At 40.0% G+C, this 25,388-nt stretch overlaps 2 protein-coding genes across 2 annotated transcripts in view; both read right to left on the reverse strand.

The window, feature by feature from the left end:
* The window catches only part of GET4 (guided entry of tail-anchored proteins factor 4), a 29,026-nt gene extending 27,816 nt beyond the window's left edge, over positions 1 to 1,210 (reverse strand). The window contains exon 1 of the mRNA XM_033166706.1: positions 997 to 1,210. Within this exon, the coding sequence (XP_033022597.1) occupies positions 997 to 1,148 (152 nt within the window). The 5' untranslated portion in view covers positions 1,149 to 1,210. The remainder of the gene's footprint in view (positions 1 to 996) is intronic.
* A 3,507-nt stretch (positions 1,211 to 4,717) lies between these two features.
* The window catches only part of SUN1 (Sad1 and UNC84 domain containing 1), a 45,162-nt gene continuing 24,491 nt past the window's right edge, over positions 4,718 to 25,388 (reverse strand). The window contains 14 exon segments of the mRNA XM_033167280.1: positions 4,718 to 6,822; positions 7,743 to 7,835; positions 8,485 to 8,652; positions 10,022 to 10,137; positions 11,882 to 11,966; positions 14,015 to 14,269; positions 14,904 to 15,042; positions 15,855 to 15,898; positions 17,127 to 17,213; positions 17,801 to 18,037; positions 18,910 to 19,055; positions 20,538 to 20,596; positions 22,206 to 22,299; positions 24,181 to 24,279. Coding sequence (XP_033023171.1) covers positions 6,709 to 6,822; positions 7,743 to 7,835; positions 8,485 to 8,652; positions 10,022 to 10,137; positions 11,882 to 11,966; positions 14,015 to 14,269; positions 14,904 to 15,042; positions 15,855 to 15,898; positions 17,127 to 17,213; positions 17,801 to 18,037; positions 18,910 to 19,055; positions 20,538 to 20,596; positions 22,206 to 22,299; positions 24,181 to 24,279 — 1,736 coding nt within the window. The 3' untranslated portion in view covers positions 4,718 to 6,708.

A 25,388-nucleotide genomic window follows, 5' to 3' on the forward strand; every position in this document is an offset into this window, starting at 1 on the left:
TAATCACTCTCTCATTGAATATATTACACAGGGCAATTTTAAATGCACTGAACAGCACTTCTGACCAGTTTGCATCAGATCTTGGAAGGCTGCAATTAAATCACTACAGCCGTATTTCCATTGCAGTAATTTAACACATATATTAAAACTCATAAAGCAACATGAGCTGGCTCCCGCCCTTTTCAGCTGCTTTGACGTGAACCACATCCCATCAGGGCAGCGGAGGGCGGATAACAAAGCTGTTTGCTTTAAGCCTTTAACATCTCTGTTTTGTAAGTATGTGTATTTGTTTCGTGTGTCTGTGCTTGCATGCACGAGACAGTGGGAGCAGTTCAACAGTGGAACGTTCTCCCTGGAGAGATCGTGCACTCTCCTTCCTTGGAGGCTTTTAAGCAGAGCTTGGATGGCCACCTATCATGGATGCTTTACCTGTGATTTCTGCATTGCAGGGGGTTGGACTAGATGGGCCTTGGGGACCCCTTCCAACTCTACAATTCTCTGTTTCTATGGTGTGTGTGTCTCTGTACATAGCAAGCTTTAACACCTGTTTTTTTAAGTATGTATATATTCGGGGTTTGTGTGTGTATATATAGGAGCATCCATCCATCTACCTACCTACCTACCTACCGGTACGTATACACCTACAGACGACTCTAAATGCCTATCATATTAACTATGCCCTCCTTACTCTCTCCCTCCATCTCTCTTCTGATCCGGAGTTTCGCATAGATGGGGAGACACACCGAGAGCCCCCTCCTCCCTCCCGCGAACCCCGCCCCTTCTCTCGACCAATAAAGCTTCGGTCGAGCGAGAAAGGCAAGAGGCTCAGCCAATCGTATTGGGGAAAGGGCGGGGGCGTACGCGCGGAGGACTACTGGTGCGCAATTAGAAGCGTCTGGAAAGAGGTGGGGCGAAGCGAGGAATATATTCACGGCAGCGCGAGGGGGGGGAGGGGGGCTATGTGTGAAACGAAGCGCGAGCGGCGCCCCGGCGTACCTGAAGAACAGCGTCCGGTACATCTGGTGTGCCTCGTAATAGTCTCCTTTTTCCACGCTGGCGCGGAGCTTGCCCTCGACCCGTTGGACGCCGCCCCGGTTCCGGCCGCTGACGGCGCTGCCGCCCTTCAAGGCCTCTTGCTCCGCCGCCATGACTGCGGGGCGGGGAGAAACGCCACACAAGACGGCCAGAGTTGCCTCACGCAACGCGGCGCATGCGCAATATCAGCGGCGGCCTTCCCGGCTTCCGTCGGCTCCGCCTAGTCAACAATGGAGAGGAGGCGGTCGGGAGGGTGGCGGCCGCCGAGGGACATGCGCACGCAAACGAGCCCCGCCCTCGGCGTCTCCGAGGGAGTGACGTCCGACGTGGCTCGGCGCCCGCCTCAGATCAGATGGGAGGGGATGTAGGACGCAGGGGGCGTTTCCAGGGGCGTCTCCATGACGACGTTGCCTGCAAAGGGGGTTGGACGAGAGGACCCTCGTGGTTCCTTCCAGTTCTGTGATTCAATTCTCTCGCATGTCCCTCGAGCGCCTCTTCGGATTCTGGGAGGAGTTGGTGGGATCAAGATGTAGCCACTACCACCTTTGGTGGGACTGATCTGGCCTGGGGTGCAGCGATTTTGGCGTAAGGCTTCTGGTGACATAAATAAGACCCTAAAAGAAAACATTTTACTCTTGCCCAAAAAAAAAAATTTTTGAAGGAGAGTATCAAAAGTTTTGAATTATGGTGCTGGAGGAGACTCTTGAGAGTCCCATGGACTGCAAAAAAGATCAAACTTATCCATCCTTAAAGAAATCAGCCCTGAGTGCTCACTGGAAGGACAGATTCTGAAGTTGAGGCTCCAGTACTTTGGCCACCTCATGAGAAGAGAAGACTCCCTAGAAAATACCCTGATGTTGGGAAAGATGGAGGGCAGAACAAGGGGACGACAGAGGATGAGATGGTTGGACAGTGTTCTCGAAGCGACTAGCCTGAGTTTGGCCAAACTGTGGGAGGCAATGAAGGATAGGCGTGCCTGGCGTGCTCTGGTCCATGGGGTCACGAAGAGTTGGACACGACTGAACAACAACAATCAAGATACAAAAATTAAAAGATTTGTTAAATTGCCTTTTTATTGCTGCACGCCTACTGATTACTCAAAGATGGAAAACATTTTTAATTTAACACCACGTTATGGGGAAATAATATTTGGAAAATTGCATTACATGAGAAATTTACCTGGTCCTCGTTTTTAGAAAGAAAAAATCTCTTTTCTCTGTTGGGATTTCATTGAATACATAAAAAAAGAAAATTTAGACTTTTCTCTTCCATAGCCCTACGATAGGTAACATCTAACTGGCTGAACATTTTTCTTGACTTAGTAGCCTTTTTTTCATTGTACTCCGTGTGTGTCTGATGGTTTCTGTTATAGGCCTAGGCTTCCGTATACCTCATTCTATCGTTCGCTATGATGGTACTCTTCATTTGTCTGTATCTTATTGCAAATATACAGATAACCAGCTGTATCATTTTTTCTTGTGAATATAACATCCCATGCCAGCCTTGGTTTTGTTTTGTTTTTATGCATTTGTCTTAGGAAGTTTTATTTTGATACGTGGGCTATGTGGATCAAATTAAACAAAAATATATTCTGGACAACAGAGGTAGCAAGCACAACACCCCACCCCTCCTCACACATAAGATCTGTCTGAAGCTCCCTTGTGCTCCACCTATCTAACACACCACTGTACAGATTAATCCAGAACTTATTTTATGTAGAGAAGAGCAGCATGGTAACTCCTTTGTTTTCCCCATCTGCAGCAATGCTCTTCCAGTTTCTGACCCATTGGCTTTATTATTTAAAATGTTTTAGACACCGAAGAGGCATGTAGGAGAATCTTGTAAAAGTTAAAATGTGGATGGAATGCATGTTGGATGTGTGGGAAACCTCACAACATTCACACTGTCAATCAAGAGCCAGTTTTTTAAAATTCTCTCTCTCTCTCTCTCTCTCTCTATATATATATATAGAGAGAGAGAGAGAGAGAGAGAGAGAGAGAGAGAGAGAGAGAGAGAGAGAGAGCTGCACACAATAATGCAATTCATCCAGAACTGCTTCCGGCTTACAAGACGTTGCTTCCTATTTGGGAAGTACCCAGGAAACATCTACCTTCATCAGTAATGACAGGCCATGGAAACTGAACTTGTTAAACTACCAACACAATTGAAACGAACAACATCGGTACTGGGTGTATCTCTGTAAACAGACGTGGCTAAATCACTCTAATAAAAATGTGGCAGAAGAAACCACACCTGTCCTATTTGTTATATTCTGAACATGTTTCAAGCATACTATTTGTTTCCAAGAGTCAGGTTTTTATAAGGGCAATAAATTTCAAATCTCTTTCAAACAGGCACAACTAAGCAATTTTTGTTCTCCTGCAGTTACCAACCAGATTGCATATTTGCTCCCTCATTGGAAAGCAACAATGTCAAGTTGATAGATATGCTTCATTGGTACACAACAGCTTTAAACTGTGACAATTAAACAAACAAACAAAAAACCCTTCCATACTAAAGCATTCTGAAAATGTTCCCCTGAATACATTTTTTATTTACATATGTTCAGTACCTGACTTGAACAGATTAATTAAAACAGATGTTTCATTTTGCATTAATGCTACTCCTCATTTCCAGAAAGAGGAGACAAGAGGACAAAGCTAGAAGATCTCTTGATGTTTCCTTCTCTCTAGTTCTTATTATGCAGCTGGGCAGGGTCCCAGCTTGTAGAGCAATCACCAGTTCTCTTTTAATCTTTCCACTGCAATATTTCCTCAGTCTAGATAGCTCCTTCCCCAAAGCTGCTAGGCTAGGGAAAGCATACAGATGCCCAATCACTCATCTCGCCTCATGTGACTCCAATGAATCCTCACAAAGTACAGTACGTAATATGATACTGGGTACAGACTTAAGCACTCTGCAAAAACACTGCAGGGTTGTCATGAGGATAACACGGAGGAGGGGGGATAGCTGTGCTTGAGCTCCTTGGAGCAAAAACAGGATACATGCAGGTATTTAGTAGCAAACCAGTAGTAATTTAAGAAGTAAAAGCATTTTTTGAACTTTTATATAAAATTTAATTCTTGCATGGTTGTGTGTTTCTTTCACACAAGACACGCAGCAAATTGTACATGCCCTTGGATCTATAAAACGTGAACAAAAGTACATTCATAATATACTTTCTGCATAATTTTGGGGAGGAAGGCAGAGCATTTGGTGCAGAGATAGGCAAACAGAACCAGAAGAAGAAAATGCCATACTGAATTGGACCCATGTCCCTCTAGTTTAGTGTTCTGAGTCTGGTAGCTGTTGTCAACCAGATTGCTCTGGAAAGGTCAGAGGTGGGGAATGAGTGACGGCTGTCCTATTTGTACCTGAAAGTCTGGTCATCAGAGGGACAGGCCTTTGCAGATGGGGGTTACCTTTAACTATCAGGGCTAATAACCATTGAAAGATCCATCCTCTCCAAGTTTGCTGAATCCTTTCCAAGACTATTTATGTAGTAGCTTAATTGGTGTGGCACTATTAATATACATAACTGCTGTGTGCTGGGTAGTAATCATAGACCAGATTGTCCTGAAACAAGTCACTTTGCACTTAAATAAGATGACCACTAGGTGCCTTTCAGTGGCTTTAAAAATTACCAAGTTATTACAAGAGGCATTCAGCATAAATACCAAAAGGGGAAAAAAAGAAAACTTTTATTACTTAGTTCCCAATATTACATGCACTTTCCAAAAGTTAAACTCTTAAAACATTTTCAATAGCTTCTTGTCAGTTTGGAGGCAGCAAAGGATACCAGAGACAAATATTTTGAAAAAAGCATTTACAAAAATACATTGCACAAAGTCCTATCTTACGTCTTTAAAAAATAAGTTAGTGTTATGCAAAATATTCCCCACCCCGTCAACTTCCCCCATTTGGATTTATACAGGATAATTCTGATTTATATATTTAACCTACAGTTTATGAAACAGCTGTACAGGTTTTAACAAGCTCTTCTCAATAGGCCATTGGTTCTATTTCTAGCTGAACTTAGGCGAGCAAATGGTCTTCTGGAAATAAAACTCTCTATAAATATTTGAGGACTCTTTGTGCAACATACATTAACTCTCCATCTTGTTGTTCCCAAAAGAACAATTATTATAAACTCTCCAAAAAAGCAAAACGTAAGGTAAGATTTTCACACACCACCACTTTCAGGAATCTTTTTCCTAAGGAAGGTTTCTAATAATAATTCCAATTTAAAAGAAATCAAGTTGTCGGGGCATGCAACCAGTTCCATGTGTAACAAGAGCTCTAGGAAAACTTCCATTTCTGTCCTGAAGTTCATAACCATGTTATTGTTTGGGTGTTTTTTTTAAACTAACAGTTGTTTTGGGAGAAGTGACATCAAAACTTTGCCCCTGAGGTTTCAACAACATTCAATCTTGTGAAGTTTCCTCTGGCTTTCCAGAGATTAGCAGCAACCCCAGAATACCCAGTGAGGCTTGGGATATTAAACTGCACAAGAGAGAATGTGTGAATAAGCCCCAGGGATGAAACATCTGAGGTTTAGCATTTCTGGCATCATCCTTTTAATTCTGGTTCCACTTCCACTTCCTTATTATTTCCCATCGCTCAGCATCTACTCTTGTAAGCCATTCTAATTCAACCCTGTTAAGGCCATTTCTTATTGATGAGACCTCTTCCTCCTTTATTCAGCATATACTTCTGTTGATATTACGCTGAAACGCTTGGCCAAATTTGTACTTACCACTCATGGAAACCTTCTAATGCATTCAACTACTATTAGCTACTGTAACCATCAACTTGCTTAAAAGGAAAGTTTTTTTTTTAAAAAAATCAAAATTTAAAGCCATTTATGTTTAAAACACCTGTTAATGACGCTTTTCTCTCTTGTTTTTCCAGTTTGGTTACCAGTCTGAATAGACTTCTGGCTCTATCCCTCTCCTATCTGTAACATTAAAACATAATATATTCTTACCAAATGTGTCTTTTAACAAGATGTTCTTAAACAATTCCAGATGAAATGAGAAACTTTCCCTCAAAAACGCAACACGGGTGTCAAATCCTACTGAGAATTTAAAAGTATGTGAAGCGGCACCAGGTCTGAGAGGTTGTGGCCAAAAGGCAACGCAGCAACTACTGGTGCCACACAGTCTCCATCCCTTAAAGAGGGCTTGTGCTGGAACCACATGCAAACCCCGTCAAAGTGACTGGAAACTATTCAACTGCAGAATATGGTAGACTGCATCCACAGTCGTTTTTTTAAAAATCATATACGTGGGGAAGGTGAACCCCCACAACGAAAACAGATTCCTAGCTGCCAAAAAAGAAGTTTTAAAAAGCTTATATTGCAAAGTAATAAAATAGATATTTACTAGCTTGTTAACTGAGTTTTGCAAATGAGAGTGGTTGGCATGCAATATTTTTCTTAGAATGAACACGTTAAAAATATAAAGCTGTCTGGAAGGTACAAGCTGAGCATCCGAGCAAATAACCTTTTGGTTTGATATACAATTCTGTTGGCAGTCTTCTATACTTAGCCAAGAACTTGGAACCTGCAGCCCATCACGTATCTTTTAAGAATTCCAGTGTTCCAGGCTTTACCTTTATATACATATAAACAGAAAAAATATACATCCAGAAGTAGGAAAGCATACATAGGATTCATTCAGCAGGTCTCCCATGCACTCTAAACCGATAGAGGCAAGTGTACTCTGTATGGCCCCAGTTAGAAAATATTCTTAGCTCCACTATCTGGAATGGTTTTTCAGTTGTCTCCTAAAAAAATAAAGGACAAGGAAGAAGTTAGAACTTAGCAGATAACTTACTTTAAAAGTAATTTATCTGTAGAATAAATTATATTGTTAAAAATGTTAAACGCTATGAATTCAATCCAGCCGTTGTTAACCACATAACTCACACGTTATTTCTTATTGCAATGAACTGGACTAAAAGGGTGCTTATGGTTGTACCCAAAACGTACTCACAGCAGACTCACTGAAATTAATGGATATAAGTTAGGGTAGTATCCAGTGCTAGTCCTTCACAGAGTAGACCTACTGAAGTTAGTGGATGTGAATAACTTAGGTTTATTAATTTCAGTGGGTCTCTTCTCAGCAGGACCTAGCAACCCTTAGTCATGTTCATTAACTTCAGTGGGTTTACTTTGAGCAGGACCAGTATTGGATACAACCATTAGCTTTTCAGTATTTTGTCCTTAAAAGAAGCAGGATTACAATGTTGCATCTATAACTGTTGCTACAGCTTCCTTTGCATTCAACTTTACATGTACTATTGCAGTCAAAATAGGTCAAAAATCCATCAAGCCCATGCAAAAAAGGCAGGGCCAACAGTTCTCCGCAGATCAATTTATGTGGTATCAGAGAAGGGGAGAATTTGCGGTTAGTGCAATTTGAAATTGGAAATTTCCTCCAATTTGGAAAGCCTCGTGCTACTTTAAGATTTCTGTGAATGAGCAGTAAGTATGCTAGTAAAACCCTCTGTGGGCTTATATGCAAGACTGGAGCAAACCAGACTTTCATATTTTATTTGTCACATGCATGATCTAGCTTCTTTGCTTTACAGGAGCAAATCTAAACCTAATACTATTTGCATTCCACAATTACATGTCAATGCCTCCAAGAGTGTAAAAGAAAGAAGCCTAAAGGCAGATAGACTTTGTACTAATGTTGACATACCGTTACTTGAAACATCTGTAATGGCTCTCCATCTTGATCATAAATATATTGCCCAAGAAGTACGCCCTCTTGTTCATACTCACTTTCAAGACCCTGCCAACACAAATGTTTAATATTATTCTGAATTCTCACCAGAGAAGGTAACAATAAGATTCAGTTTTAGTTTCAACCTCTCTCAGTCCCTATTAAAAGACAAGATCACAATAAAAGCAGGTAGGACACACAACATATCCCACACACACCCTGAATCTTTTTAGGATAAGAAAAATATGAATTTACTACTTGGATTTCTATGAAGACAACCACAAAGTCTCAGGATAATTGCAATGTAAAATACTAGAAATGTCTGAAATGTGGTCTGAATGCAAGAGTAACTTTTATAAACCGTCACATCTTGACTTTCTACTTTAATTTTAACACAAAATATATTAAGTAGAATATGTGATCTCCTGTTTTCATTTCTTTGTTTTACTGAAAATTCTTTTATGTTATCTATCTGGGTACACTGAAAAGCTAATTAAAACAGTCTGTTCTTACAGCTGCTTGTACAGATGTCAAATACAGTTCCCAAGGGAAGAGTTTTGAAGCAGGCACATCCGGGGCAGGTTTGGAGATAAATCAATACACTAAGGTATTAGAAGTCCTGTTCCTTTGATCCCCATTTTATATCTTTATAACAATTGCAAAATAAATAAATATGAGGAAAATCATCCTAATCTATTTTGTCAAAGATAAAGCTTACATATACTGAAAAATCCTTTGGAGCACTGGTAATATTGCCTGTTGGTGAAAGTGTTTTTGGTATGTGTTCCAGGGTGAAGGCTGTAGGGTAGATCATCATGGAAAGCCTGACAACCAGATATCCCTGTGATCCTTTGAAAGCCCAGCAGTTTCCAGGATACATGTCAGGCTTAAGGGAAGAAATAAAAAAAAGTTGCAGTTCCATTAATAAGATTTAAAATAACAACGAGATCTGACATTATAATGTGGACAAAGCATATACTGAGAAATTGCATAATTTCCTTAGATGGTGCATATATTTTAAGTCATGTAGCACAGCAGCTCAAAATTATAATAACGAAAGTACAGCAACATAATAACGCCGTGTGGCATCATCATAAAAAATGTGAACAATTATAATGTGAAATAGCTTCCTTTAAGAAACCTTTAAGCAACTTTTGTTGCATAATTCAGTGGTTTTAAAACTTTCTGCACTGTTTTATCTGTTTGGGGAAATCTACCTATTGTGGGGTATTTGAGTGACATGTTTGAGGCCTGTTTGGTTTCACCATCACATTCTCCAAACTTACTGTGCCTCCTAAAATAATTATGGGCTGCCCTTAGTTTGGTGTGATCTGTCTCTTTGTTTTGTTTTTAAGATAGAATCCCCACAGCCTACTTGTATATTTTATAGTTACAAAGCAAGAGGTATGACTGATCTGCATTGTCACCCTAAATATGCTCTCTTTTTAAAGGACTGGATCAGACTTTCTAGTCCAGCATTCTTGGGGGGGGGGGGACACCTCAGGAGCCAACAAGCCATGTTCTGCCTTTTATTCAGACCTGTTGCATGCTCAATACCCCTGTACATGAACACTGCAGAAGGTGCTTATTGGTGGGCAAGCAGTTTTTCAGGGAAGTTTATTACTGATCTTTTCATTGAGCACCTTGAGAAGCCACAGGCTTCCTGTGTGCACAATCTGAAAACTACTGGTGTTTTTTACAATCCAGTGCATAAAAATTTATGAAATAGCTAATAAAAGCAGCTCAGTGTTGGGGCAATGACAACTGTCCTAGCTGTATAAGGGCATACATCCGTATGGAACAGCCCTATATTTCAAAAATGTGCACACACGGGACATACTAGACATCAGAACTCATGACTATAACATTCTTTCAGAAAGCCGGTCAACATTTAAATGGCTTGGGTTCTGAAGAGTGCACAAATTTAGCTGCAAAGCATCTCAGTGGTAAGGAACTGAGCAACAGTCAACATATAAATGCGCCTTCATGGAATGCTTGCCAGAGATTCTGGAAGAAAAGCTAACAAGAGATGGAAACTAAGTGACACCAATGTTAGCTCATCCAATATTGGCACAAAATTCATTCTTATTCCATGAGCACAGAAAGAAACTGATGACAGGATGCCAACAAGATGTGAGGAAGCCAAGATACTGCTGTACTAAGCAGAAATGACCTTACCTGTTGACACAGAAACCCTTCTGGACAAAAGCCCTGAGCAACTTGTGCCTTTTAAAAATCACTAGCCTTTTAATTACCTGGATCACTACGCGAGGAGATTGAGAGAAGTACCACAAGGGAATTCCAAAGAGACTAATTAGAGCTGTTTTGGTTTCGTATGTCTCTGAACAGCGAGTACTCAAAATACTGCCACCTTGAAGAAACAAGGAAACTATTCAGGTTCGTAAATAAGACAGTGCACACTTACTCTGTGTGTGCCTCTTCATTCTTTTTTAAATACTAAAACATTGTGCTACTTAACGCAGCCGTTTTCAACCCAAGGCAGCCAACTACGGTATGCTTTGGTGGACTACAGACAGGGCAGCCAGCAAAAACTCTAGCTGCTGGACAGCAGTTTTCTCCTTTATAAAGAAGCACAGTCTCACCTTCCTTGCTCTAATAATCTAGAGTCCAAGGGCTGGTTGTGCAGACAGAGCTGGCCCTTCCGCTCTTAATTGTGGTTGAGCAATTAGGAGCTAGCTTTTCAAACATGTGCTCCCCCTTCTCCCACCTCTTCCCCTCTTGGCAGTGAATTATTTACATTCCCCCTACCTGAACACTAGGCAAAAATATCTATGCCAATCTTATTTTTTAAAAAATAATTCTTAAAAGCAAATTTAACAAAGAAAAAAGAAAACAATGGGGAAAAGTGAAGGAAAAACAAAACCCACTGTTGGCTCACATTTAGGATCCAATAATCATCTGTATATCCTTCTTAAATTAACCATATATATATTGATATAAGCCACCCAGATGTCCAAACAGGTATCTACACAAGATGGATTTTTATAGGAAATAAGTTTAACAACTTTAACAAGAACAGTGCTAATCTCAACCACGACTCCTGCTGACTAGGGTTCCTTTCTAAACCAGGTAGAAAGAGGTTTTCAGGTTGGAGAATTTTAGCTTTCCTAGTGATTGATTTAAAGCACATTTTTAGATTCCCATAACTGCAGAGTCAAGAGTGAATTCTTCTTTCCTCAATGCAACTAGCTGTTAATCTGCAAGTGTGCCCAGGCCGTATTTCCCAAGCTGTCTCCACCCACTTTTCTTATGTCTGAGCCTCTTACACACAAACTCTATTAGTCTCTGAGCTAAAGCCTGTTATGGGATGAAGTATTCTATATTTATTTATTTATTTATTTATTTTGGGGATTTATACCCCAGCCTTTTGACAAGTGCCCTGAAGGCAGCTTACAAAACAAATCCATTTAAAATCAAGCAAAACTGGCACTGAAAACTACAAAATGAAACAAAAGAAGTAGCAAGTTATAATTAGTATACTGTGTTTCCCTGAAAATAAGTCATACCCATAAAATAAACCGTAGCAGGATTTCTATGCATTTGCGCAATATAAGCCATACCCCAAAAATAAGACATAGTGACGTGGCGCCTCCCTTAAGACGGCCTGGATAGGCGTGGCTATGCAGCGTACCGACGCAGAGTGGTTAAAATAAGACTTCCCCCGAAAATAAGCCATAATGTGTTTTCTTGAGGGAAAAAATAATAAGACAGTGTCTTATTTTTGGCGAAACACGGTAATGCTGTAGTACTCAAGGAGGGTGTGAAGCTGAGTGAGAAGTGTAGCCTGGGGGAGAGATGGTAGAGGGTAAGGAGGGGTTGTGCCCTGGTGAGAGCCCAAAGGGCCAGAAAGAGAAGCCTCGAATATTGAATTTGAGCCCCCAGGCCCAAGGTTCCTCCCTGCTATTTTAGGTGGTAGTCAAATACACCCAGGGAAAAAGTTAAAGGGTTTGGGGGCCACAACAGGAAAGGCCCCGAGAGCTAGCAAAACCTCTGCAGAACTTACTTGTAATGAAAGTCTGATCAAAACATTTAAACTATTTAACTGGTTGACAACACCTCTGGTATAAGACAGGCAATATCCCCTCAGAACTTACCTCCAGATTCCAAGGCAAAGTCAACCATGCCAGTCTTGTCTTGTGAAAAGAGCTTCAGTGCATTATTGACAATAATGCGTGCTTGCTGCAAATATACGTAAGAGGAATATGAGAAATTGAGAGTAAGCACTGTATTTCAGCATTCTGACACACTGATGCCAAGTTGTGCTTTTGCCATAGAATTGTTTTATACAGCATTCATTCATATATATATATATAACCCCAAAAATGTCTCTCTGAATTAAGAAAAAGTTCATGCAACGTAAACAGAGGATGTCTGTTGGTATTCTAAAGCAGTGACACCACCTGTTCCTAATGCCTACCAACTGTATTCCTAGTGGAGGTGGGACAAAGAGGGCCTTGAAGGCCAATCTTAACTTTAAGGCTTGTGCAAACTAGTCTTTGAAGCAACATATGGGCAAATCTGGTCTTTGATGTGACAAAGCCTCAGGTGATTAACAGTTTTAAAGGTCAATGCCAGAACTATGAATTGAGTTAGTGTTCAATTGTACAAATTGTACTCCTGAGCAGTAACCAATACAGTCAATACGGATGTGCTGTCCTCTTTATGAAATGCCATTCAGAATGAATGGGGCTGGTTTTCCTTTTTATGGCTGGAATTTTATTGATGTTTCTCTGGGTGCATTTTTAATTTTTAAGCAGTCCAATCTGACAATTTGATTTTTAAATTATGTTTGTGTTTGTTACATTACCTTGATTACATTATTTACTTTTGTTGCATATCTACCTTGAGTGCCACTCTTATTGGCAGAAAATGTGGTATGTAAATTTCAAATAAACGTTTCATCAGGATTTATTTTATATGCCTATTATTTTTTATTCCCAGCTTTATAACCCAGCAAGCCCTCAAGACATCACCTTCTCAGAATTGTACAGAGACACTAGTCTAGGAATTTGTGTTGGGTAGTAATTATCTGCAAATGTCTAGATAAGGAAAGCTTTAAAGAAGAAGAAAGAAGAGAAAGACTAACTTCTTCAAAGGCCAGGCATGATTAACATGGGCAGAGATCTACAAAATTAGGACTGGTATTGGTAGCAAAGCACTCGTCAGTGGCTTGGATCCCATGTTATTGAAAGTGGATCTTTGCTCATGGGATGCTTCTAGTGGTTGAAAGTTGGGAGCAATGGCATGGGGATAGAGGCGATTTTATTATTCTCCCTTTCTCCTGCAGCACCTTGAAGATCTGCTCATGAATGTTGCAGGATCCTTCAGAATTAGAATGAGGTGCACCACAGAGAGAAAGGGGAATCACTGAAAAATTGCCTCCTTCACTTCTGCCAATGTGAGCTTCCACAAGTTCAAAGAACCTTCCATTCATGGAAGGGTAACTTTGGATCCAAGGTATAATCATCTAATGACAATGATGAAATTATAATTTCAAATACTGGAGCAGAACTAACATTTCGTTCTGACACAGTGATGAACAAAGAACCCACATTAAAGTCAATTCACAAACTGTACTTAACACCACATAAGACTATTTTACACAAGTACTGGTTCCTCCCCAAAATATGTTTGAGGGGATGCCAAACCCTTGAGATGTGCTTGCATTTATGGTGGGATTGCCAAAAGGTTAAATGCTTTGGGGATGCAGTACTCTATGAAACTGGAACTACTATAAAATGCCAGGATACACCTTCTCTGGCACTCCTTAAAGACACTACAATGTACAGCAAGGAATTAGTTGGACACTTTCTTATTGCAGCATGATTCAGAATTTTGCCATTGTGAACAGACTTGGCAGGAGTTAATCTGGATTACCGGTATTCGTATGCAATGGTATGGGATGCTGCATTATTTAAAAAGCTGACATTCAAAATAAGAGTCCTTAGAGCCCAAAGTAAAAAAGATAACATTACAAAATCATACCACACTAAATTAAATTTATATTAATAGACAAAACATGGACTGACTCCATCTTTTTATCATTTATCTAAAATATTTGCTCTCATCTTTCTCCTGCAAAACATTTGTAGTTAAAGATGAATTGCACTTACTGTCTTAAAAATGAAATGCATAAAAACGTAAGCATAACAGTTTAATGAAGCTATTTCACAAAAGTGCAATCTAGAGTTTTAGTGGAAGTGTACAATATTTTTTGTCTTACTTACCGCTTCTGTGATGCCTGAAATCCCAGCCTCATTCACAACGCTCGTTACTACCTCTGAAGTTGACTTTGTATTTGCGACAGACATGTGGAGAGTTATGTTCTTGAGGATCTGCAATTCCATATCTTGTAACAAATTTTGCAAGTCACTCTTGCTCACAAATTTGGATGTTAGCCACTGAAGCAACGATTCTGGCAAGTCTCCTTGTTGGTTGCCAAAAAGCATGATCTTGACTGATTCTTTAACTTGGGCATCTACCTAGAAACATATCATATGGCAAGTTATATCACTGACTTTGCATCACTTTCCAATAGAATAGATGTTCTCTTAACACCCATACTTATTTTAGTTTCCTGCTATTCCCAACAATCAGACTGCTGTACCATAAAAGTTGAGGTGCTTTAACATTATGTTTTAATACATTAAGTTAGGCAACAAACATTTTTCCTCTGTCATAGTCATTCATGTTAACTATTCAAAGGAAACAAGTCAGAAATTCCCCTGGGTTTCTATAAACTCCTTCTCTGGGCCTAATCTGCTCTTTGGATCCCAGCTCTACAGCCTTTAATCCCATTTACCATGATCTTGAAATGGAATGACAAGGATAGCCAAAAGGAAATTCTAAATGACTATATGCTAGTGCCTGCCCACAGAAATTGAGTAGGTCAGCCTCCTGCTTGTAAACAGTCCTGTAAAGTCCTGAAACCAATTGCATTTTATGGTATTGTATTTTGAGTAAGCTAAACGGACACAATCATATGCTTCTCATGTATAGGACTAGCAAATTAATCCCTCCAGGAATCATACCTGGGACACAAAATGCTTTGTCAGAACTGGGTGCACAAATACAATGTATTAAACTTCATCCAGGGATGTCTCCTTTTCAACTTACCTTTTCATGAAGGGTATCCATTCTGTCACAGCAAGTCTTCAAACCCTGTGAACTTAGCAGTTCTGATTTCATGTGAGCCAACTCAAGTTCTAGGTGTTTAATCTTGGATAACAGATGTTTGTTTTGTTCATCGGTGTCACTGACAGCACAGAAAGATAATAAAAAACATACCGTAGTTCAAACATCAGAACTATTAGTAACAGATCTAGTAACAGTAAAAAAAAAATTACGCTGAAGTAAAACAAAATGAGCAAGTTTTTGGCAGAGAGATTTGTTCTCCATGCATGCAAGAACATATTTGATGTGATAAACATGTTTCCTCTACTCCACTATGAACAAGATAAAAAAGAAGTAATGGAGATGAATGTATGAACCATTCACACTTTGCTTATTATTCATTTGGGGAAATGTCCAAAGCCACCCAAGGTTCATATGATTCTTTGGAAATTTCTGTACAATTCACAGCATTTTGTTGAATTTGCTACTATATGTAGGCAGGAAACAGACATTAAATTCCAATTGTTGTTTTAAAGAAGCATGGTGGGGTGAAAATGCTAAATTCTCTTACTGCATAGTTTCAGCACAAAGCAGCAGTAAGCAAACAAACTGAATTTTGAAACTTTAAAATCAATTTTCTGAGCATATGGTTTAAGCCAGTGTAAAACAAGTATAGAATTAAAATAAGTCACCAGAAAGAAAATAAATTCTGAGTCGGTGGAATGACAGAATGATATTCCAGACTTATAGCAAGTATTAGAATGTAATTTCAAGATGCAGTATAGTGACAACAAAGATCAAACATTCAGTAGCTAAAACCACCTCCCTTATAGAGCCACCCACCCACCTTTAATTCAGAGGTGTTAAAAGAAGAACAGCTATCATCAGTTTACATGCTAGTTTTAACTGCTTAGTGACAGGATTCTCAGTTCAAGGAACTAGCTGCAGCCATACCTCACTCTTTGTGTGTTGGTTAGTTCAAGTTCCTTTTGAATGCCCTGAAAAATAACAAAATGATTAAATTCACATGGAACCTCCTTATTCTGAACTACAGAAGAGATGCTGGGAAGAAAAGATTCCCAGCAACAGAAACTTGGACTTGGAAAAAATATAGGATGAGGAACCAATTTGTATACTTTCTAAACTTCATTCAAAATTTCTGATAGCATTTTTGACATATTTATGCCATGGTGGAATGGGGGCAGGTGAGAGAAAGTAGCAGAGGCACTGGACTCCAACTGAGACTGCATGTGACTTGGGGAAGAAAATTGCTCTTAAACTACTTGGTGATAGTGGTTATTGTAATCCAGCTCTTATCCATTAACTCAACATATGGCTTTGGGGGAAGAGAGTGCATCACAAGAAACGAAGGCACAATCCTTCTTCCAGAGAAGAAGCAGAAACATTACCTGACATATGGAGATCCACGTAACACTCTGGGTCCTAAGACTGCAACTTGAGGTTACTAATCGTATTTTCACTAGGGCCTCTTTGCAAGTGAAAAATCCTTTCCTCTTTCTGTCTGATGCTTATCCAGAATAAATCTTGTTTGGTCAAACCAACTGTCTCCCCCATTATCCCAGCACATATCTTATTTTTTAATGCTTTTGAGAAATGGTTAGTGCTAACTGCAATTTTTTTAAAAAAATGTTTCTTAATGCTGGAAAAATCTGCCTTCCCAATTTGAAAATTCTGGTTCTCACAACAAATTATACATTTGGCACACTTTTGGCCTTATGAGCAACTCGTGGTATTTATCCTCACAACCATTCTGAGAAGCTAGTTTGATTGAGAGATTATAATGTGCCAAGAGGTACCCAGTGAGATTTTTAGACAATTTCAACCTAGACTTCCCCCATCCAAACCCAGCACAATAGCCATTAAACTACTACTTTGTGCCCAAATACATCGCTTCCCATCTAGGCAAGCAAGAGGCATTACCAAAGTTCAAGGAGACATTCTGGCCAGGTGACCAATTGGAGGAGGGTTTGCAACAGCATTAGTTCTGGGAGATAATCTCAAAAAAGAGAGATTTGGCTCCCTGGCCTGAGGTTCCACACTCATGAGGTGACATATTTCTCTTTTTCTTCTTTCTCTTCACTAAGCACATTTGCTTGGAAGCAGCCTGTGGATTCCACTGGGACTTGCTTCCAATCAAGTATTCTTAAAATTACAGCCTTTGCTACTGAAAGAAACTTAAAGCAAGTCTATCATTCTTTTCATTACCTCCGATTTTTCAGAAAGTTTTGCAAGGAGATCTTCTAAAGCTACAATGCGCCATTCATGTTCTTGGTGCAAGGTCATAAAGTCACCCTTTAAAAATAAAAAAGAATATTAACTTTTGAAGCCTATTTCTAACAAGATCCTTCCCATTTTTAAATATTGTATGGATTTTAACCACACAACCCAAAATAATATGTGTTCATCCTGAAGCCATATTTAAGTACAATGACCATATGAGAGCTATTTAATGCAGTTTGAAAAGGTAAAGATGTAAAATGGTATCATTTTAAAATCCATTCATGAAAAGCGTATTTTCTTCCTTTAAGAGACAGCGATTCAACTCTTAAGCTAATCATAGGAACGTGTGTTAAATGTACTGTATGTTGGGCTTTACATCAAATAATGCATTTTTAATGTTACCATCTTCAGGTTAAGCCTATGCATTTGGCTGAATGGAATTATAATGAAAAGCTTCCAGTGAGAATGACTATAATGCAATTTGCTAAACTATTACCATGTGCAAGCTGAAAACACTTGTATCCCACCCACACAAGCTCTCATTTCCCATGTCAGTTCTAAACAGCCTCCTACAACAGAAGCATTATTATTTGAATGACAAGTCTATAATGATCACATTAAAACTCCCAAGTTTTAAGAAACAGTTCCAAACAAATTACCGCTGGGTGTAGTGTTTCATCAGGCTTCATTTCTTTAATATGCTGTCCCACCACATTTTTAATGAGTGTCAGCATTTCACTTTTGTCATTCATCTGGGTAACTTGATCTTGAAGGCTTTGCAGGAGAAGTAGCATTTTACTATATTCTTCATCCCGATGATGCCATTTCTTAGACATAAAGGCCATTTTCTTTTCCAGCTCTATCACACGATCTGCATCAAATACCTTCATAGTTTCCTATAATTTTAAGGGTATTTATTCATTTATACTCCAGCTCTGTTCTAAAACATTCATAGTGGTTTACAATAACAAAATAGCTCACAAATGCAACAAATTACAGCTGTAAAACAAAACAAAAACCCTTAAAACAAGCTAGAGCAGCAGACTAAAGTAGCAGCTGCAGTTAATCCTGAATAATAACACCATTCAGAAAAGGTCCAATGAAATAAAATTGTCTCCACTGTTTTGCCTAAAAGCAGGCAGTGATAAGAATGGCATACCTCTCTTGGGAGTTTATTCCAGATTTTGGGATTAATTCTCATTATCCCCAAAGCAACGAATGATAAAATAAAATTTAAGAGATGGATTTAAAGGATACACTGCACATGGAAAGGACATGGGGAGGAAAGGACAAAGGTCATCCATTGGAGAAGGGGCGTTTTAAAAAACAAAACAAAACAAAACAAAACAAAACAAAAAACAAAACAAAACAAACACTATGCATATTGATGAGCAATCTAGATCAAGCCAACACAACTTGTGAAGCATCAAGCCAGCCTCATGCTCTGAGGTTTCAAAAAGAGAGAGCCTGTCAGACACCTGGAAAGTCAAGGCAGCCAGCAAACAATAATTGCTGGTAGGCTGCTGTACATGGCTGGCATATGTCATGTTTGGCATAGCGGACTGAGGCCTGCACAACAGGAACAAAATAATATGGCCAGCTTTTGCTTGTATCACTCCCAACCCTCCACAATTTTGGCAGGTATTCATTTGCAGATGGATAGACCAAAGGCCATCATCTAATAGGAAAGTGTGTAACATCCGGAGCCCCTTAGCCTTCACTTGCAAAACAAAAGGCCTTAAGACACATATTTTTAAATAGCACTTACATCAGGGTATGGAAGAGCATAAGAGGCATCGGGCTGAGGCTCAATGATATTTGCAGAATCTTCCCAGCTGTGTATACTGTGTATACCCGTCCAATTCAAAGCTGGCAATAATGAAAGGAAACCTTCGGTACCCCAGTGCCATAATCCTAAAAGAAAGAAGGCAAAAAGGGATAAAGATAAAGATCTTGATAACAGGAAATTCTCAGATTCTTTTCTAAAGCAAGTTTGACCAAATAAACCAACTTTAATTCGGCATTAATCATTAAATTAATATATTTGACCACAGTCTATATTAGGGGTCAGCAAAATTTTTCAGCAGGGGGCCAGTCCAGTCCCTCAGACCTTGTGGGGGGCTGGACTATATTTTTTTGGGCGGGGGTAAATGAACGAATTCCTATGCCCCACAAATAACCCAGAGATGTATTTTAAATAAAAGCACACATTCTACTCATGTAAAAACACGCTGATTCCCGGACCGTCCGCGGGCCGGATTCAGAAGGCGACTGGGCCGTTCCGGCCCCCGGGCCTTAGTTTGCCTACCCATGGTCTATATCCTTTCTCAATGCAGATATGAAAACTATGGGAACTCAAGAGCAACAGGGAAGTGCCCAGACTCTGTTGGAAAGCATATGTGTTGCAGGTGGAAGGCCTCAGGTACGATCACCAGCATCTCCTGATAGGGCTTGAAAAGCCCCCTGTCTGCGATCACGGAGAATCACTGCCAGTCAGTGCAGACGTAGAGAGTGATGTGGACCAATAGCCTGACTTAGAATAAAGGAGCTTCCAATGTTCCCAATAAATCCCAGGGCCCATGCCCTCCAATAAATTAATGATTTATACCAATTCCGCTACTTAAAACCTTTCAGTCATCCCTCAATATGAAGTGCTATTCTACATAATTATTGTACTTAGACCCTTCTGTTGCTACAAAGATTCACCATCTGTGTAGCTGGGCACACTCTTAACCTTCCAGCTGTGGTGGGAGCAGATCACACATACATGGATTGGATGTTGGGCTCTGCAATGAATTATTCATCATAATTGTGGCTCACCAGTACTAGGCATGTGTACACACACACACTTCCAGACCTAGGCAAGCAGGAAAAAAGGCTGCTCAAGTTTCTAGATAAGTGTTTCCCAAACTTTGGGAAACTTTTTGGACTACAATTCCCATCATCTCTGACCACTGGTCCTGCTAGCTAGGGATGATGGGAGTTGTAGTCCAAAAACAGCTTCAGATCCAAGTTTGGGAAATTATTCTAGATCTGGGATGTCCAACTGGTTGATCGTGGGGTGTTCCTGGTCGATTGTGTGATTCTGATTGAGCGACCTCCCCCCCCCAAAAAAAAACCCTCAACAACTTTGGTGAAGGCTCCCCCCCAAAAAAAAGCTCAACAACTTTGGTCAATCCAATGGGTCGATCACTGCCAGTGTTTTTATAGTGGGAGTAGATCGCAGTCTCTTGGAAGTTGGATATCCCTGTTCTAGATGAACCACTGTTATGTGCCTGGTTGGCTGCATTCAGTCTGAGTGGGCTACACATGTAGGCTGAATACACACAGCCCTATAAATAGGTAACCTAGATTAGTCAGATTTCAGGCTCATTCTAGTGATACATTTCCACCTACCTAGCAACAGCAATAGTGGGAGGAGAAACAACAGCAGTCTGAATATCTTTGGAAGGCATCTGGAAAATAGATAAAGGAATTTCACTGCAATGAGCTCACTGCCATTAGTTGCCTGAACATGTAACATATAACTGAAAATTTCAATTCCATTACTTAAGCACTGTATGACCGTGATCTGTAACAACGCCAACAACATTATGAAGATAGTTTTGTAACCCATTCAGAGAAAAAACAGCAGCACATATTAGACTATAGGCCACAATCTAGAACAGTTTAGACTTGCTCATAGGCTTAAAAGGTGCCTAGGACTTTTCTCTCTTGAACAGTGACTTGCTGTGATGTACTGCAAACTGCCTCTGGAACTCACTGATGTTCTCAACAGAAGCTTGTGTTCCAGTCCTGACGGTCACAGAAAATAAATTGCATGGATTTTAGGATTGTGGCCACTGGCCATTATCTCTCCTCTGTGTTATAAAGCCAATTTTAAAAATAAATTTAGAGGAGTGATATGGGAGGGAATTTTTTCCACTGCTATATTCATCCATTGAAAAGTTTCCATTTGTGGAATACATTACTACATACATTTTTAAAAAATAATATAATTAATTAATACAAGTCAAAATGAGCAACTGGAATGGAGACAGGAAGCTCTCAGAGCATGGCCAAATTAATTTAACCAGTTTCAAGTGCTAACATTTTCTTTCTTTAAAAAGATTTGCCATGCTTAAAATACTTACAAGTATTCCAATAAACTGAAGTTTCCAAACAAAGAATTTGTTTGATTTGAATTTGTTTTTATGTACATTAACTGTGCTTTATTTTATTCATTTAAAAGTAAGATATTTTAATTCAAATACTTTTGGGGGGAAACTTCAGAGATATTTATACAGCAAGGGAAAATAACATGGCATACTTTTTTAAGTTTTGGTTACTAAAATAAAATAAAATAATAAATCTCTATCTATCTATCCTAAATTAGGTCCCAATCTGTTCAGGGTAGTGTTATTCTTTCAGAGAAAATCTACCACTTTGTCTTGAGAACCCCAGTATTAAAACCAGGAGGAAATTTCTTAGCCTAGCTTGCAGAATTTAATAACCAAGCAAGCTCAGCAAATTGAGTGCTTTCCAATTCACATGATCATAACAGGAACAAGCAGCAGCAAGCCTCAGCCTGTGTGCACCCTGGCACCCACAGTATAGCTGTGAAGACTGGACACTTTCATTTCCATTTTCAGCTAACATCAGTATAGCATTACATCTGTAACCTAATCAGTGGTTAACTTTAACTATGGCTTGTTGAAACATGTCATTTTTATAATCAATGGTTTGAAGCTGGCTTATTTCAACCAACAGCAATAGGATTAAGTATTAAAATTAATCACCGTTTGTCCTTGACAAACTGTGGTTGATTTAAAATGAAAGTGAAAGTTTCCAATCTGCTTGCAACCACATCATGGAGTGGGGGGAGAGCATTTGTGTCCAAGACTCCCTGTGCTTTGTAATAATCCAGTGGTTTGTCATAATGTATGAAGCAGCTGAAAAAATGAGACTGTATCATCTTTAATTCAATTGTTTCCTGTGATAAAACTGTGATGAAGAAAACTGATCTACAATCATGGCTCTTCTAGACACATGGTGATCAAATTCTGTTAAGAAATGCTTACAAACCTTGTAAGAAGGAACACATTCAGCAAAGAAATCAGAGTAACAAGTTGATACCATCCAGTCCCAAGCCACCAGAACACTCCTGCAGCTGCCTTCCCTAGATGAGAACAGACAACGCTGGCTGAATTGGGAATATAAGATAATCACCGAAGACAATAGTTTTCAAACGTTTGGGTCTTCAGGGAAACTTTTCCAAATCAACATGTATGCTAGGAATCCCTGTAAGTGGATGAGGAACCTGGGACATATTCTAAGCCACATCCTCTGTTTACACACACTGGCTAGGCCCGCAGAGCTTGGCCACCATCATCCATGAACCAAGATGCACCCAAGGAGACAGCCAACATGGCCCTGTAGCTTCACACTGCAGGGGATGTTCTGTAATGTTGGGCAAGTGGCCTCTTGGGAAAGTTTGTCCACCATTACACATCTTTTCATTGGGGAGATCTAAGCTTCCCTGGAACACAGTTTGAAAACCACTGGCTTAGGAGGAGACTGAACAGAAGCAACAGGGGAGTGCTGTAGAAGAATATTATATGACATGCAGATTTTGGGGGTAAATGAGTATTGGCAAATGACCACACGCATGCAACAGTAAAATCAGTCCGTAACACATATTACAACCTATATTCGTAACCTGAAATGTCACACGCACACACACATGCACAAAGTCATGCAGCAGAGAGTAATGCAGTAGCAACTTAAGTCTGACATTTACAAAAGAAAAGTGCATGCTGAAGCTGCATTCTTAATATGTACTTAGTGTGTCAATGAAACCCCTTGGGGAATGAGATGAAGTAAGATGCCCAAGGTTACATGGAATTGCAAGGAGTCAGTTTTTCTATTTCTGAGAGCAGTCCTCACAACTAGCTAAGTCTGCCTCGCAATACTGGAAGCAGGCACACTGTATAAGGTATGCTGGGTTATTAATAAGCTGTGAGCACAACCACACTACAAATGTTAGCATTAAGCGAACAATGATGGAAAAACCAAAAGGATGCTTGAAACAAGTTCATTTCCTACATGAAAAGCGCTTCAACATAGGCAACAATGTGAAAACTAAGCCAGTCTACACAGTAGCAGAGGAAGGGGGGGGGTGCAGGCCGCCGAGGTGTCATCACTGAGGGGGGGGTGACAAAATGACAAAAATATGAGGGTGTTTTTAAAAAAAACAAAAAAACAACCACCCTGGGCTCACGAAACTTGTTAGTTCAGTCAACAAACATAACGTAACGTAACACGAGTGGCACTGGGTGCCACACTGCAGGGGCAGGCAATTACTGCAGGGCCTGCAGAGTGTGCCAGCCACACGTTTCTCCTGGGAGTGATGTGGTGGCTTGGGTGCCTGCAGGCTCCGCGCTGCCTGAAACAGCAGCGTGGGGCTTGCGTCTGCCCACCGCCTCTCCCTCAGCCACCCTACAGCTGAGGGGGAGGCGGCAGAGAGGCTCCATGCAGCACGCCCCGCCCCCGGCTGCAGGACGTTCGGGCCACCCCTGGCACCTGAGTGGCTAGCTACGCCACTGAGTCTACACACAAGTTTCATCCTCTTTTCCAAATAAAAATGCTGGGCATTCAGGAACTAAGAAGGCGGAGCTGTATAGGACGATGGAGAACACCTGTGACCTTTGTTCATAGCAGGGCTAGTGCCTGCAGGAAATAGAAAGTGGTTGGTTTCTCCTGATCTCCAGACTGGTTAGGTAGGTAGTTCTATACAGAGATTTCTGCCTATTGATTTGAAAGTCTTCTTTCCAAAGCCCATGCCTCATCAGGTGTACTGATGGTGCAAACAAGCCCCATGGCACTTACAGGAAGTGCTTTTTGTGTAGGAAATGTTTCTGTGTAGCATTTGAAGCTGCCCTAAGGATCACAAATCTAGGTTAAATCAGCTGATCACATCTACTATAAGATGCCAGTATGCTTTAAAAGGCAGAATACTCATGCAGAAGCATAAATACACACACACAAAATCAATAGTAACCTGGAGACACAACAGCTAGCCAAAGGAGTGACAAAATCTTCCTGGACACAAACCATCCTGCTGTTCCCATTCTTTGTAACATATGTAGCAAGAAGTAACCTAATATAACACAGATGAATATGAACACAGAAAATGGGGGGCATCTTCAATTAAAAACACTACCATTTTAAAACACTCTGGGATTGTTGTTGGTTTTTTTTTACATCCACATACAAAATATTTTATTAGCATTACAGCAGAGAAAAACTGGAACTAATATTATAAAGAAACATTGGATTTGATAATTCAACAGGCTCTATTTTCCAAGGGTTTACTACCATGTGTTTTTTTTAATAAACAAGAATGGTTTTGAGAAAATACTACTTCACTGAAAGAGTCATACTGCTAAGCAGCATGACAAAACATATCAAGCAACACACTACCACCTGCCTCTTTCTGATATCATTTGTTATCAAACTAAAAAGACCGTATTTATTAGGTGTAGATCTATTTTAGATAGAAGATTTTTTTTGGGGGGGGGGGGGGACGACAGAAACTCTCTTCTCTAAGATTATTGTTCCTCATCTGTAACATTCCATTTTAGCACAGTAGCACAAGCTATTGTATTCTGCGTTCCTAACAGTTCTGCAACATATGTAGAATGAGGATTATCTGCTCCAAGCTTCCTTCATGACAGGGGTCAACCTAAACTCATAGCAAGAGGTGTTGGCTGACACAAGCAAGTCACTCTAATCTACTTTGCAAGAAAGCTCTTAAAAACAACAACAGCGAGAGCAATTAACAATGAAGAGATTGTGATGATGAGAGCAAAAGAAATCAAATACGAAAACAAAATGGTGCAAGTCAACCTGTGTAAGAAAGATGTGCCAAATGGTCCTTGCTACGCTTTTAGACCTTGAGGATTGCATGTGGGCTGTTGTGTGTGTTTCAAGGTGTTTCTTCCCCTTACAGTCATCACCTGTTGGTTGTGGTAACAATCAATTAATATAACACATTCAAGAAGACAGTGGTGTGCCAGATATGTCACAGAAATTTATTTCCCCCCAGATTTCTCACCCGGAATCTTGGTGTGTTTTTGCCTTTTGTCTATAGAAATGGGAGCAGGCAGCAATGCAGTGGGGGACAGGCAGGCATGCCACAAACCTTGTGGTCTGTATCACTTGACACATTCATGCTGCAGATTCACCACCCAAACTTTAGTGACAAAT

The sequence above is a fragment of the Lacerta agilis genome, chromosome 13 (genome assembly GCF_009819535.1).
Source record: "Lacerta agilis isolate rLacAgi1 chromosome 13, rLacAgi1.pri, whole genome shotgun sequence".
In the NCBI taxonomy this organism is placed as follows: domain Eukaryota; kingdom Metazoa; phylum Chordata; class Lepidosauria; order Squamata; family Lacertidae; genus Lacerta; species Lacerta agilis.